Raw genomic sequence first — 16,091 nt, 5'->3', positions numbered from 1 at the left:
AAGGAAAGCAAAGGGTTTATTGCTGGTGGCCAGGCTGAGACTATGTCTCTAAAATGGCGCCGACCTCAAATGGGTTTTAGAGCAAGGTTTATATAGCAGATTTTCAGGTGGGAAGCGGGGTGGGACAGGGTTTGTTGTAATCAGGTTGTGCAACTGCTTAACTGTTCCAGGAACTGGGGCTGCACCTGGTCAGAGCATGACTTTCACGGGATGTTGGGCTGCAGGTGCTGGAAGCCCTGCAAGAGAAAAGTCTCAAAGAAGCAATTACTTAATGCTAGCAGCAGACATTGGCAAATTTTTACAGGTCTTAGGCGATGGGGCCTTTAGGGGATGATTGGAATTCCTTACAAGGAATGGCTGAAGCCCCTACAATATATTGGGAGCAAGGAGTTACAGCCCCACACCAGGCCACCAGGCCTAGGGTTCCAGTGTTTGGAAGATAACTCCCCATAACTCCTGGTGAAAATGGAAAAGCCAGCGTTCATGCTGCCTGTCACTACCAGAACCAATAACCAGAGACAGGGATTGAATCTTTATGGGAGCTTTATTCAGATGTCCAGCAATCTGAGAATACAGCAGGTTATGTACCCTAACAGACTGTCCTACATTCCATTTCAAATCGACCCTTTTTATAAAGAGAAGAAAAGTGTAGGTAAGGGGTTTGGAATTCAGGGAAAAATTAATCAGATAAAAGCTGCAGCATTCTTTCATCTGTGTCCTGGGTGGTGGTCTTTGTGACCTGGGCAGTGGTCTTTATCTGTGTCCTGGGCAGTGCAGTGATTGTCTCACACTGGAGTACAATGGCTCAGATACCATTTTAATTGCTTGCAGTCCTCCTGAGGCACAAAGGTGGAACTGCTTATCATCTCCTGGAGTCAAGGTAGGTCATAACTTCAGTTCCTGAAACAATAGCTTTTTACATGCACCCATTACTAATCTCATTAGCTATTACCTAAAACTAAAAATTTCCAACATTTGAGTCCCTCATCACTGGTTTCAAATACCAGCAGAAACTAAATCAGTGGAAGAAACTTATGAAGTTAAAGGAAGTTCCTCTTAAAGAATCCACACACAGACTTACTCAGACTCATTCCTTCTGAGCTCCAGCACCAAGGTAGCAGCTTGAAAGGCACCAGTGGCATACAGAAGGGACCTGAAGTGTCTGGCATCAAGGCAGTAGCTGGAGGACAACCTCCTCCCAGACAGAAAAGCAGTCAAAGGCCATTGTCCCTTTTCTGATCTCCCCCTACAGAGCCACAGAGCTGGTATGTGGGTGCCATATCTGAGACTCCATCAATCTCACTAGTACTGTTTGCCCCACCCGGGAGATCACCTGAGACTCTGACTCACCCAACTTATGGGCCCACCAAAACTGTTAACCATGACTTTCCATAAGAATGGCTGGTCTTGGCTCATGCTTCACAACTTCCTAAACCCTATCAGACAAGCAACAGCTGGCCTCAGTAAGACCCCAACCCCTGTACCCCTTGTTAAGTGGCCCCAGGCCTGGCACTAGCAGCAGCCAGCCTAGGTTCACAGCCTTGCCTCACCTTGTAATCTCCAAGCCCAGCACAAATAGCAGTCATTTCAGATTGCTTTATAGCTCATACAGGGTGGCCCCAGGCAGAACACAAGTGGGGCCTGGGGCCTGACATTGGCCTGCACCACCAGGGAAACTCTAGAGCCTGCATACCCAGTGGACAGCTACAGACCACATCATAGCACCACCACCATACCCCTGCACACCCGATCCTCCACAGAGGGTGGAGGTTGGTGGTCAGTGGTCACAGCTAGTCCTTGCAGCTGACTGGCCTGGATAAATCCCTCCCATTGATCTGCCAACAGCAACCAAAGCTCAACTACAAGAGGAGGGTGTACTCAGCCCACATGGAGGGCACACCTCAAGTACCCAGCTTAGGTGATCTGGGAGGCTGTTCTACTGGACCCTACTAGACACCTACTACATTAGGCCATGCTACCAAGACCAGTCATAGTAGCTCGATGTAATACATAGAAACAAACACAGGGAGACTGCCAAAATGAGGAGAGAATAAAACATGGCCCAAATGAAAGAACAGATTGAAACTCCAGAAAAAGAACTTCAGTAGTCCCTCTCTATATCGCGGTTCACTTATTATGGCCTCACTGTATCGCGGGATTTAAAAAAAAATTATATTTAATTATTTATCGCAGATTTTTCTCTATATTGCAGGATTTTTCGGTACTGTAAACATATGTTGTTAAAGTTACATAGGTTTAAGAGTGTAGAATATGTTTAAGAACATAAGTAGTGTTTATAAAAGTGTGGAAAAGGTTAATAAGGGAGTGGGAAAGGTTAATAAGGGACTGGGAATGGTTCATAAGTGTGTGGGAAGGGTTTATGAAACCTTAAAATATATAAATACTAAAATAAATGTAAGGTTCCTACTTCGCAGATTTTAACCTATCGCAGGGGGTGTCTAGAATGTAATACCCACGATAAGTGAGGGAATACTGTAAACAAAATGGAGATAAGCAATCTATCAGATGCAGACTTCAAAATACTGGTTCTAAGGATGTTCAAGGAACTTACTGAGGACCTCAAAGCATGAAAAAGATCCAGTCAGAAACAAAGGGTACACTAATTGAAATAAAGAACAATTTACAGACAAGCAACAATAGAGTGGATGAAGCCAAAAGTCAAATCAAGGATTTGGAATATAAGGAAGAAAAACAACCAATCAGAACAACAAGAAGAAAATAGAATCCAAAAAGATAGGATAGTGTAAGCAACCTCTTGGACAACTTCAAGTGTTCCAACATTCACATCTTAGGGGTGTCAGAAGGACAAAAGAAAGAGCAGGAAGTTCTATTTGAAAAAACAATGAAGAAAACTTCCCTAATTTGGTGAAGGAAATATACATGCAAGTCTAGGAAGCACAGAGAGTCCCAAACAAGATGGATTAAAGAGGCCTACACCAAGACACATCATAATTAAAATGCCAAAGGTTAAAAATAAAGAGGTAATCTTAAAAATGTCAAGAGAAATGCAATTAGTTACCTGCAGGGGAGTTCCAATAAGACTGTCAGCTAATTTCTCAAAAGAAACTTTGCAAGCTAGAAGGAATTGACAAGAAATATTCAAAGTCATGAAAAGCAGGGTCCTATAGCCAAGATTGCTCTACCCAGCAAAGCTACCATTTAAATTTGAAAGTCAGATAAAGAGTTTCCCAGATAAGAAAAAACTAAAAGATTTCATCACCACCAAACCATTATTATATGAAATGTTGGAACTTATTTAAGAAAAATATCAAAACTATGAATAACAAAATAGCAATAAATATATATCTATCACAACTGAATCTAAAAACAAACTAAGCAAACAAAAAGAACAGGCAGAATCATGGACAGAGAGTATACATGTGGGGGAATGAGTGAGAAGGTGAAGGGATTAAGAAGTACAAACAGGTAGTTACAGAAAACACAGGGGGCTGTAAAATACAGTATACAAAATGGAGTAGCCAAGAACTTATGCGCACGACCTATGGACATGAACAATGGTGTGGAGATTGGCTGAGGGATTTGGAGGTGCTTTGTGGAGGGGGGAAAAAGGGGAAAATTGGGACAACTGTAATCACACAGTCAATGAAATAAAAATTTTAAAAAAATGGAAAACCCACTTATATCCAGACAATTTATTACTCATAGAAGCAGCAAAAGCAAGAACAGCAATGGTATTAGATCCCTGTGTCGCTTGTCCCACAGGATGATACTAAAACAAAAGGGACCTTGTGACATGCAACATGGATGGGTGGGCACTCTGTTGCTGAGTAGCCAATTCCACATTGCAGATAAGCAGTTTTATGGCCTGAAGATGTTCCCTTTGGGGCTAGGAGGCAGGCAGAATGTCTCATGTCTTATCAGAATGAAGGAGGCAAACGAGAAACTGCCTCATGGCAGCCACCCTCAAGATAAGGAGGTGGGTGAGAATGGTCTGTACAGCAGCTCTTTGTAACACTGCCTATCTTCCTGTGTTTCAGTAGAATTACAGGGCATTCCACCAAGGCCCAGGGCATCCTGCACTTGACCATGCCTACATGGCCTATGTGGGTAGTGTGAGGTCACCAGGGTGCTGGCACAGAGCAGCCCCTCTACAGAAAGCCCATGTATATTTTACACTTACCACAGATCTCAATTCGGGCTAGCCATATGTAAAGTGTTCAAAAGTCATATGTGGCTAATGGATACCACATTGGACAGAGCAGGTCTGTAACATGCAAAAGTCAGAACCACCGGACTATAAAAAGAACTTTATGAGGTATTGTGGTGTGTGTGTGCGTGTGTGTGTTTTTGTGTTGGGTGGGGTGGAAAATCAGGGATGGCAATAACCTTGGGGAACTGGAGGGCAGTGGTGAAGCAGTTACCCAGGGTTACAATGAGATATGGTAGTAGAGGGAATGGAAGGACACTGCAGACACATGAATTTGACCTTGCCCCTTCCTGTTGCCTGTTGTCTTCCCTTCCCTCTTGCCTCTCATTAGAGCTCTGGCTGCTGTTGGGCTGCAGTATTGGACAGAGGCTAGATATGGCTCTTCTACCTTTCCCACCCCTAAATGCCACCTGTGGCATATGTGCCAGCCTCACTCACCTGTCTACAGCCATGTCCCCATGGTACTTTTTTTATCTCTTTCTGCTTCAGTCACCTGCCTTCCTACATCTTCTTTCAAACCCTGCCTCTTCTCCACATTCTGCCTCTGACATCAATTAATTTTCCCCATTTTCTTTGTTCTCATCTTTTAAATTCTGGGTTTCTGGGGGAAAATTGTTTTTATATCTTGGTTTTCAAGCTGTCCTTTTCTTTCCTAATCTTGGATTCATTTTGTTTGCCCTTAACATGCCTATATCCCTTAGTCCCATTTCTTTCTTACATGAATTAGCCTCCAGCATTCCATCTGTCCTTATCCCTGCTCCATAGGCCCTGCCCATACATACTGACCTCTCGTTCTCTGCCCTTGGCTTATTAACTTCAACTTAGAATGGGAGTACCTGAAGTGACAGAGAAAACTTGAAGTTCATTTCCCAGAGCAACACCAACTTCATCAATTGGGACCAGACCTGTCTTTAGCTGGGCTGCTTACAGAAAACCCTCAGATACTTCTTGGTAATAAGAATTATCACCCTTGATTTCCAGATGAGGAAATAGAGGTTCTAAGAAGTGTAGGAACTTGCCCAAGGTGAGTAGCAGAGTTGGGTTTCCAACCTTGTGTTCATTCCACTACAACGTAATTCAATGCAAATATTGGAGCTACCATTTTTACCACGTCTTTCTACCCACTCTTGAAATCCCAATGCTATTGGGTTACTATGAGATTATTTGCTCTTTAGAAGGAGCCCCAGTACAGGTAGCATTTTGTGATGTTTCATAATCCTAGTTTAGTGCTTGTCTCTCCAGTTCCCTTTTGGATATGAGTGTATTCATCATGTGAATGGTTTAATAAAGTGACAGCAATTCATTTAAAATGAGAAATTCATTTATTGCTTAAAGAATAGAGTGGAAAACCTTAACAATACAGCTGAAGAAACAAGCCCACCCGTGGTTTTTAAGAGCATCTTCACAGACATATTATTTTTCCTAACCTTTTCTGATGGGGGTTAAGGTGAAGAAGCTCAGAATAAGGAGAGCAGCTCAGAATTTCATCTCTGTTCTAACTATTCCCTTAGCTGGCAAATAACATTAGAACACAGTCCTAAAAACACAACAGCAGAACAAAGGTAGTAGTGGCAATAAATCATCCCTGACTCTTCTTGTAAGTGGCCTGAGGTGACCTCTGAAAATGGCTTGCTATTTACTTGACCCAGAAAATCTCACAAAATCATGCAAACCAAGAGGTTCAAATCTTTGTGTTCACTGTAAGAACACTCATGAAACTACCCAGGCCATCAAGTGTATGAATATTTGAAAAGCCAACAAATATCTGAAAGATGTCACTTTACAGAGGCAATGTGTGCCACTGCATCATTATAACGATGGAGTTAGTAGGTGTGCTCAGGCCAAACAGTGGGGCTGGACACAGGGTTTGTGACCCAAAAAGAGTGCTCATTTTTTTGCTGCACATGTTTAAAAATGCATACAGTAATGCTGAACTTAAGGGTTTAGATGTAGACTCTCTGGTCATTGAACACATCTAGGTAAACAAATATCCCAAGATGCAATGCAGAACTTAGAAAGCTCATGGGCCAATTAACCCATACATGAGCTCTCCCCGCCACACAAAGATGATACTGAGAGGATCTTACTGATAAAGAGCAGATAACTCCTAAATCAGAAGAGAAAGTTACACAAAAGGAAAAGACATTCCAGAAGAAACAGAAGAAACAAAAACTTATGGCTTGAGAGTAAATTCAGCATAAAATAAATGCTAATAAAAGTAAAAGGAAATCCCTGAGCAGGAAAGCAGACTCTATTACCTGAACAGAGGAAAGCAGCCCCTATTACCTAAAACCTACTATTAGCTGCCACAAAGTAGGCACTTAAATTGACTGTGGTCAGTCCTAGCCCTTGATAGAAATGACTTTATTTGTTCTATATTTTTAAAATATATATAAAGCAAACAGAAGGAGAAGCTAAAACATATGCAGACCAGCTGCATGTCCTTCGGGCTATACTATGACTTTGGCAAGCATGGCTGAATCATTGATGCAGCTAGAACAGAGAAGTATAAGTAATTCTCAAATTCATAAAGAGAAGCAAAGGCCCACAGTTGAGTTGGGTCATTAGGTCTACTACTTTTAAAATATTCTGTCCCTTTCTACACTACTACAAACTTCAAATATTATTAGCAAAAAAAAAAAAAAAAAAAAAAAAAAAGCTCAGAGAAACAAATGAAAATGATTTAACATAAGGCAGTGAAACAAGCAGAAACATACACAGTTTCATGCAGTCTTCAGTCTGGTTGGGAAATAAAAGGTTTGAGTGCCAAGCTGAAGGCTCTCCTCACTTCTTTAGAAAGAAAGAATTTCAATTTTTCCTGTAGGGAAAGGATCTGTAGGGAGAGGCAGAAAATCATGAGAACTTAATCTTAAATCTTAAGTTCTGTTACTTGACTTAGAATTTACGTATATAAACCAAAAAAGAACAATTTTAATTTGACATTTGTATGGTTATCTTAGTCTTGTGATGTTCAAAAAAATAGTGCCATAGTCAAGAATGCATACATGGCCCTGGCCAGGTTGCTCAGTTGGTTGGAGCATCGTCCTACACACCAAAAAGTTGCAGGTTTGATCCCCGGTCAGGGCACATACCTAAGTTGTGGGTTTGATCCCCAGTTGGGGTGCACATGGGAGGCAACTCATCGATGTTTCTCTTTCACATCAATGTTTCTCTTTCTCTCTCTCTCTCTCTCTCTCTCTCTCTCTCTCTCTCTCTCTCTCTCTCTCTCTCTCTCTCTCTTTCTCTCTCTCTCTCTCCCTCCCTTCCTCTCTCTCTCTAAAATCAATAAACATATCCTCGGGTGAGGACTAAAAAAAATACACACACAATATAAGGGAGGCTTTAAAATTTAATATGCTGAAAATTAAATGTGCTTGCTGTTAAGAATTTGTACTTCTGGAAAGAGTGTACAGAGGTCACAGCTCAGTGTAGGGGCAAAGGAGTTTGAATCACTGTAGCCATTATTCTAAAAGTCATAAGATAAGGCAGTTGGGAGAGCCTCCTGTCTCACTGAGCACACTAAGTCTTATACTGGCTCTTGGCTGCTGCTTCTTGTTACACTGAGAGACACTTGGAAACTGGTTCAGAGCCTTGACCAATTAGAAGCTTGATGGTGTTCTACTTATTCTGATGCATTCTAAGTCAGAAGCCCTGAACGTTTTGTGGTGTAGGATTTAATTTTTTTTTTTTTACTTGAAATGGCAAAGTGACCAGTAACAGTCAGAGTTATACTGTCTTTAGGAAAAATATGATTTCTAAATATTATTCAATTTAGGTTGCTTCATACAGAATTTTCATTCTGTGAAATAAAATGAATAGAGCATTACAAAAATGATCCTATCCTGCACACAACTTACTGAAAGTGCTATAATTACCACCTGCAGTAAGAGGCTCTTCACTCAGATGCTAACTGTGATTAAAACCACTGACTGCTCCAATTTTCTCTGCAGTGGGCTCTTTCTCCTCCCACCACCTTCTAAAGAGAGCCTTCCCCCTAGGTTCAGACTTCTTGCTGAATAGTCAACCTAGCTAACTCATCTATCCCCACAGCTTCAGTGGTCATTTCAATGCTTGAGACACACTCCAATCTCCCATTTTATTTTATTTTCTAAATAACATACTTATTTGTTTGTTTATTTATTTATTTTTAGAGAGAGGGGAAAGGAGAAAGAGAGGTAGAGAAACATCACTGTGTGGTTGCCTCTCACTTGCGCCCCCAACTAGGGACCTGACGTGCAACCTAGTCATGTGCCCTGACTGGGAATCAAACCAGCGACACATGGCTCGCAGGCCAACGCTCAGTCCACTGAGCCACAGCAGCCAGAGCCTCCAATCTCCCATTTTAGAGTGCTTCCAACTCAACTAATCATATTCTCCACCCCCCACCCCCAATAATTCTCCTCCTATTGTCTTCATTTATGCTACTGGCACACCATATTCTAGTTACCCAGATTTGCACTCTTCTTTGTTCCCCTTTTTGTTCTATAAGTCTAATCAATTGTTGACCTATGATTCTTTCTATCATTTAACATCTTCCTCTAGTCTTCTTCACTCTAATTTCCCCTATGTGTTGCTAGCAAAGAAATCTTCCTTCCTGAATTACTCCTCAGGTAAAAATGTTCTGATGGTGGCTCATTATGAACTTCATCAAAAACCTAAACTCTTTAGCCTTGCATCAACATCTTTTTTCCTTATTTCCTTATTAAAACCCTACCCACTTTTCAAGGCCCCAGCCAAACATCATCTCTCCATGAAGTCTTCCTTAAGTTCCGTGGGCAAAAATGAACTCTCATTCCTTTAAATTCCTATCCCTCTCATGGATTTCTCCCCAACTAGAGGCAGAGAGTGTGTTGTAAGCATTTTGTAGCTCCCTGCAGAACCTAGCTCAAAGCAGACAACCAATAAATCTGCATTGAATAAATGAGCTAACATAAAGGGCTGTGAGTGACTAAAGTTTACAGCTATCTTTCTATGTTGAAAATATCAATAGCACTCCCCAATAGTAACTACTTAGATCAATGAAAACAAAGGGGTCTGGTGGGTGCTAAAGCAATCATGGCATCAATGATTCATATGGTTGTTTATAAGCAGTACTTGGATAAGTGATTTACTGAGGGGAGGGGAAGATACAGAACGTAATAATTCTCCTGGCCTTGTTGAATGGGGAGGGGGGGGGACACCACTGCCTCTACCTTAAGAGCCTCATGCTAACCCCATCCTTATAATATGACCTCCAGTCTCTTAAATTGTTACCCTCAATATTATAGGGCTGCAGACAGCAAACATTTTCTATACAGCTATTTGACCCTCACTTATCACACACTGACTGCCCTCCTCTTTCACTCTGCTCACTCTCTTATGACATTAAATAATACAGTCATTTGAGTTAGCTATCTGGCACACATCCTTAACACTTCCTTCTCCTTCAACACCCAGTAATTGACCCAGGTCCCATCAATTCTACCTTTAAAATGCATTCACTCATATATAAATGTTTGTAGCTGCATTATTCATGATAATGAATGTGGAAACAACCCAAATGTCTATGGATGGATAAATGGATAAATAAAATGTGGTACATCCATACAATAGGATATTATTCAGTCATAAAATGAAATAAAGTACTGATGCATGCCACGGCATGAATTAACCTTGAAAACATTACGTTAAGTGAAAGAAGTCAGACACAAAAGGCTATATGCTTCTTCTTATATGAAGTAGCTAATATAGGCCAAGTAGACTAGTAGAAAGTAGATTAGTGGTTGCCGAGGGGTGGGAGGTAAGAGTGATTCAGAAGAAATGGGAACAGAATGATAATGGATACAGGTGGTTTTGGGAGATAATGAAAATGTTCTAAAATTCATTGTGGTGATGGTTGCACAATTCTGTGAATGTACTAAAAGCCATTGGATTGTACAATTTAAACGGGTGAATTGTATAGTATAAAAATTATATCTCAACAAAGCTGTTATGAAACATTTATATTTCAGTTAAAATTATATATATTCTTTCCATCTCCACTGCCACCATCTTAGTCCAAGTTACCATCGTCTCTTATTAGACTGCCATATAGCCTCCTAACTGGCCTTCTTCTAGTCCTGCCTTCCTACAATACATTCTCCATATAAGAATCAGTGTAATCTTTTAAAAGCTTAAATTAAATGTGAATCTCCTGCTTAAAACTTTTCAAGGGCTTCCAACTGCACTTAAGACTAAAACCCATCCTCCTTATCATGGCCTGCAAGTGACCATACAATATGGCCTCTGCCTACTTCTCCAAAATTTTTGTTGTCAATCTCTTCCGTACTTTAAAACCTCCAAAGGTGTTCAAGGAGGCCAACTTCTTTCCCAATGTGGGATCTAACATATGCTCCACCCAAGAAACTCACCATCCCTTCTTAGCCTGGACATATCCATTAAATCTCAGCCTAAGTATAACTTCCTCAGAAAGGTTGATCATGAACCTCCCCCCACACACATACATTTTATGCATCCCAGGCAGGTGCTCAATTCACTTGGCCACACTCACCTGCCACACACACATTTTAAATCAGGATTTCCTTTTTTATTTTTTGGTTTTTCAATTACAGTTGTCCCATTTCCCCCCATTGCTCCCCACCACACAGCCCACCCCTTCTCCCACTATCATATCCCTCCCCGTTGTCGATGTTCATGAGTCATTTATACACATTCCTTGACTAGACCCTTCCCTTACTTATCCCCCTTCTCTCCCTCCCCCCTCCCCCCTATTGACTGCTATTCTACTCTTTGTCCTATTTAGTTTGTTTGTTTGTGTTGTTCTTTAGCTTTCTGTATTAGGTGATATCATATGGTATTTTGCTTTCTTTGCCTGGCTTATTTCACTAAGCATAATTCTCTCTAGTTCCATCCATGTTGTTGCAAATGGCAGGAGTTCCTTCTTTCTCTCCGTTACATAGTATCCAACTGTGTAAATGTACCACAGTTTTTTGATCCACTCATCTACAGATGGGCACTTAGGCTGTTTCCAGTGCTTGGCTATTGTAAACAAGGCTGCTATGAACATAGGGGTGCATAAGTTTTTTTGAATTAGGGTTTTAGGATTTTTCTGGTGTAATCCTACCAGTGGAATTGCTGGTTCAAAAGGCAGTTCTGTTTTAAGTTTTTTGAGGTAATTCCATACTATTTTCCATAGTGGCTGCACCAGTCTGCATTCCCACCAATAGTTCAGTAGAATTCCCGTTTCTCCACGTCCTCAACAGCATTTGTTGTTTGTTGATTTCTTGATGATGGCCATTCTGAGAGGTGTAAAGTGGTATCTCATTGTGGTTTTCATTTGCATCTCTCTGATGGCCAATGCTGTTTAGCATTTTTTATGTGTCTATGGACCTTCTGTATGTACTCCTCGGAGAAGTGTTTTTTCAAGACCTTCATCCATTTTTTAATTATGTTGTTTGTTTTCTTGATGTTGAGTCGTATAAGCTCTTTATATATTTCGGAGATCAGTCCCCTGTCTGTGATATCATTGACAAATATGTTTTCCCACATGGTTGGTTTCCTTTTCATCTTGCTGATGTTTTCTTTTGCTGAGCAGAAACTCTTTAGTTTGATGTAGTCCCATTTGTTTATTTTTTCCTTTATTTCTCTTGCCTTAGGAGATGTATCCATGAAGATATTGTCACGTGTGATATCTGAAATTTTCCTGCCTATGTTTTCCTCTAGGACTTTTATGGTATCACGGCTTACATTTAAGTCTTTGATCCATCTTGAGTTTATTCTTGTGTGTGGTGTAAGTTGGTGGTCTAGTTTCATTTTTTTGCACATCCCTGTCCAGTTCTCCCAGCACCATTTGTTAAAGAGGCTCTTCTCACTCCATTTTATGTTCCTTCCTCCTTTATCAAAGGTTAGTTGACCATAGAGGCCTGGGTTTATTTCTGGGCACTCTATTCTGTTCCACTGATCTGTATGTCTGTTCCTATGCCAGTACCGGACTGTTTTGATCACAGTGGCTTTGTATTATTGTTTGATGTCTGATATCATGATTCCTCCTGCTGTGTTCTTCTGTTTCAAGATTGCTTTTGCTATTCAGGATCTTTTTTGCTTTCATATGCATTTTTGAAGTATTTGTTCTAGGTCAGTGAAATATGTCATTGGTATTTTAATAGAAATTGCATTGAATCTGTAAATTGCTTTGGGTAGTATGGCCATTTTGATGATGTTGATTCTTCCCATCCAAGAACATGGTATTTGCTTCCATTTATTTGTACCTTCCTTAATTTCTTTCTTCAATGTTGTGTAATTTTCAGTGTACAGGTCTTTTATCACTTTGGTTAAGTTTATTCCTATGTACTTTATTTTTACTGTTGCTATAGTAAGTGGTACTTTCTTTTTTGTCTCTGTCTCCGATATTTTATTGTTAGTGTACAGAAATGCCTTAGATTTCTGTATATTTATTTTGTACCCTGCTATTTTGCCAAATTCACTTATTATATTGAGTAATCTATTAGTGAAGTTTATAGGGTTTTCTAGATATACTATCATGTCATCTGCATATAATGATAGATTTATTTCTTCCTTCCCAATTTGGAGGCTTTTTGTTTCTTTTTCTTGTCTGATAGCTGTGGCTAGGACTTCTAACACTATGTTGAATAGGAGTGGAGGGAGAGGACAGCCTTGTCTAGTTCCTGATTTCAGGGGGAATGCTTTCAGTTTTTGTCCATTGAGTATGATGTTGGCTTCAGGCTTCTCATATATAGCCTTAATTATATTAAGGTATGCTCCCTTTATTCCCATTTTGCTGAGTGTTTTCATCATAAATGGGTGTTGTACTTTATCAAATGCTTTTTCTGCATCTATTGATATGATCATGTGATTTTTGTCTTTCATTTTGTTTGGGTGATGTATTATATTTATTGATTTGCGAATATTAAACCATTCTTGCATCCCTGGGATGAATCCCACTTGATCGTGGTGTATGGTCTTTTTGATGTATTGCTGGATCCTGTTAACCAATATTTTATTGAGGATTTTAGCATCTATGTTCATCAGTAATATTGGCCTGTAGTTTTCTTTCTTTGTAGTGTCTTGACCTGGTTTGGGGATTAGGGTAATACTGGCTTCATAGAAATTTTGGGATTTTTCCCTCTTCTTGGGTTTTTTGGAATAGTTTGAGGAGGGTAGGAATTAGTTCTTCCCTAAAGGTTTTGTAAAATTCGCCTGTGAAGCCATCCGGTCCAGGGCTTTTGTGTGCAGGGAGATTTTTTATTACTGTTTCAATTTCCTTCTTTGTTATTGGTCTCTTGAGACTTCCTACTTCTTCTTGATGCAGTTTTGGAAGGTTATATGTTTCTAGAAATTTGTCCATTTCTTCTTGGTTGTCAAATTTCTTGCCATACACTTGTTTGTAGTAATTTCTTACAATTGTTTGTATTTCTGTGGTATCAGTCGTGATTTCTCCTCTTTCATTTCTGATTTTGTTTATTTGGGACTTCTCTCTTTTTCTTGATGAGCCTGGCTACAGGCTTGTCAATTTTATTTTTTTGAAGAACGAGCTCCTAGTTTCATTGATCTTTTGGACTGTTTGTTTAGTCTCTATATCATTTGATTCTGCTCTGATCTTGATGATTTCCTTCCTTCTTCTTGCCCTAGGCTTTGTTTGTTGTTGTTCTAGTTCTTGTAGCTTTAGAGTTAGATTTTTTATTTGAGATTCTTCTATCCTTCTGATATGCCTGTATTTCTATGAATTTCCCTCTTAGGACTGTTTTTGCTGTGTCCCATAGGTTTTGGGCTGTTGTGTGTTCATTGTCATTAGTTTCTACAAATTTCTTGATTTCTTCTTTGATGTCATTGTTAACCCATTCATTATTTAATAGCGTGTTATTCACTCTTCATGAGTTTGGCTGTCTGATTTTCTTCTCTGAGGTTGATTTTTAGTTTCAAAGCATTGTGGTCTGAAAAGATGTTTGATATTATTTCAATTTTCTTGAATTTGTTGAGGCTTGCTTTGTGTCCTATCATGTGGTCTATCTTTGAAAATTTCCCATGTGTCTCTGAAAAGAATGTATATTCTGCTTCTTTGGGGTGAAAAGTTCTATATATATCAGTTAAGTCCATGTGGTTTAGTGTGTTGTTCAATGCCTGTATATCTTTTGTGTTTCTTTGCTTTGATGATCTGTCTATTGTTGATAATGGTGTGTTGAAATTCCCTACTATGTCTGTGTTGTTGTTAATATCCTTCTTCTGGTCTTGTAGTATTTTCTTTATGTATTTGGGTGCTCCTATGTTGGGTGCATATATTTATCAGTGTGATATCTTCTTGATGGATTGTTCCTTTAAGTATTATGAAAAGTCCTTCTTTGTCTCTTTTTATTGCCCTTGCTTTGAAATTCATTTTCTCTGAAATGAGGACTGCTACCCCACCTTTTATTTCAGGTCCATTTGCTTAGAGTATTTTTTTTATATCCCTTTACTTTTAGTCTATATAAATCTTTTGTTTTGAGGTGTGTTTCCTCTAGACAGCAAATATGTGGGTCCTATTTTCTTATCTATTCCGTTACCCTATGTCTTTTAATTGGAGCATTTAATCCATTTACATTTAAGGTTATTACTGACATGTATTTATTCATTTCCCTTTGTACCTCTGTTCCTCTGCTCTTTTTTTTTCTTCTTCTTTTTTCTTAGAACATTCCCTTTAGCATCTCTTGCAGTGCTGGTTTGGTGGAGATGTATTCTTTTAGTCTTCCTTTGTCTGAGAAACTCCTTATTTCACCTTCTAATTTGAATGAGAGCCTTGCTGGGTCGAGTATTCTTGGTTGTAGGCCTTTGTTTTTCATTGCTTGAAATATTTTTGACCATTCCCTTCGGGCTTGTAGTGTTTCTGTTGAGAAATTGGTCGGTAGCCTTATCGGAGCTCCCTTGTATGTTATTTGCTGTTTTCTCTTGCTGCTTTTAGGATTCTCTCTTTGTCTTGGAATGTTGCCATTGTAACTATGATGTGCCTTGGAGTGGGTTTTTTTGGGTTCCTCTTCATTGGAACTCTCTGTTCTTCCTGGACTTGCATAACTTTTTCTCTCATCAGCTTGGGAAATTTTCTGTCACTATTTCTTTTATCAGTTTATCTATTCCTTGCTCTTCTGATCCCTTTTTAATTCCAGTGGCTGTGATATTGTTCTTCCTTATGCTATCTTGTAATTCCCTTACTTCTTCTTCATACTTTTTCAATCTTTTTTCATTTTGCTGTATCGTCTGAGAGTTTTTTTCTATATTATCTTCTAACTCACTAATCCGATGCTCTGCTTCATTTAGTCTGCTTTTGACTGATTCTACTGTGTTTTTCAGTTCAGAGATTGCATTCTTCATTTCTTCCTGGTTCTCGTTGATAGTTTCTATGTCTTTTTTTCCCCCAGCTTTTCTTTATTGATTATATTGTTACAATAGTTCCAATTTTCTCCCCTTACTCCCCTCCACACATCATCTCCCTCCCCCAGCAATCCCCCCCAAGTCCATACCCCTGTTTCGTAAAATATAACTATCCCTTGCTCTCAGATATTAAGATCCTTTGTAATCTTGTAAAGGACAATGGGTGAAGGTCTCAAGCTCCTCTAGCTGCTTCAAGCTGGACATGGTCGTCGTCCTACCTACCCTTGGGTCCAGAAATCCCTAATAAGAGTGGGGGTGTGGAGGGGAGGGTGGCCTTCCCACATGGGGAAGGATTGTGCAGACTCCAGGTCAGTTGACTGTCTCCGGACAACGGCGTGCTTGGTTTAACAGGCTGGCATCCTTGTTGTGTTCTGGGGGCAACAGATTTGGCGAAAAGGGTTAAAAGACATCATTCAATCCATAACTACTAGATGACAAAAGGCAGGGATTAATTTTTCAATGTTCCACATTAGGGGAAAAAAAAGAAAAAAAAAAGGGCTTCTTT

At 39.7% G+C, this 16,091-nt stretch overlaps 1 protein-coding gene across 1 annotated transcript in view; it reads right to left on the bottom strand.

Annotated features, from left to right (window-relative positions):
- Nucleotides 1-203: 203 nt before the first annotated feature.
- TAF7L (TATA-box binding protein associated factor 7 like) overlaps nt 204-16,091 on the bottom strand; it is a 41,892-nt gene continuing 26,004 nt past the window's right edge. Inside the window, 1 exon segment of the mRNA XM_090264074.1 lies at nt 204-236. Coding sequence (XP_090120200.1) covers nt 204-236 — 33 coding nt within the window.

This window comes from Furipterus horrens, unplaced genomic scaffold (assembly GCF_987537825.1).
Source record: "Furipterus horrens unplaced genomic scaffold, mFurHor1.1.pri manual_scaffold_17, whole genome shotgun sequence".
NCBI lineage: Eukaryota > Metazoa > Chordata > Mammalia > Chiroptera > Furipteridae > Furipterus > Furipterus horrens.
This window is presented reverse-complemented; position numbering and strand designations above follow the sequence as displayed.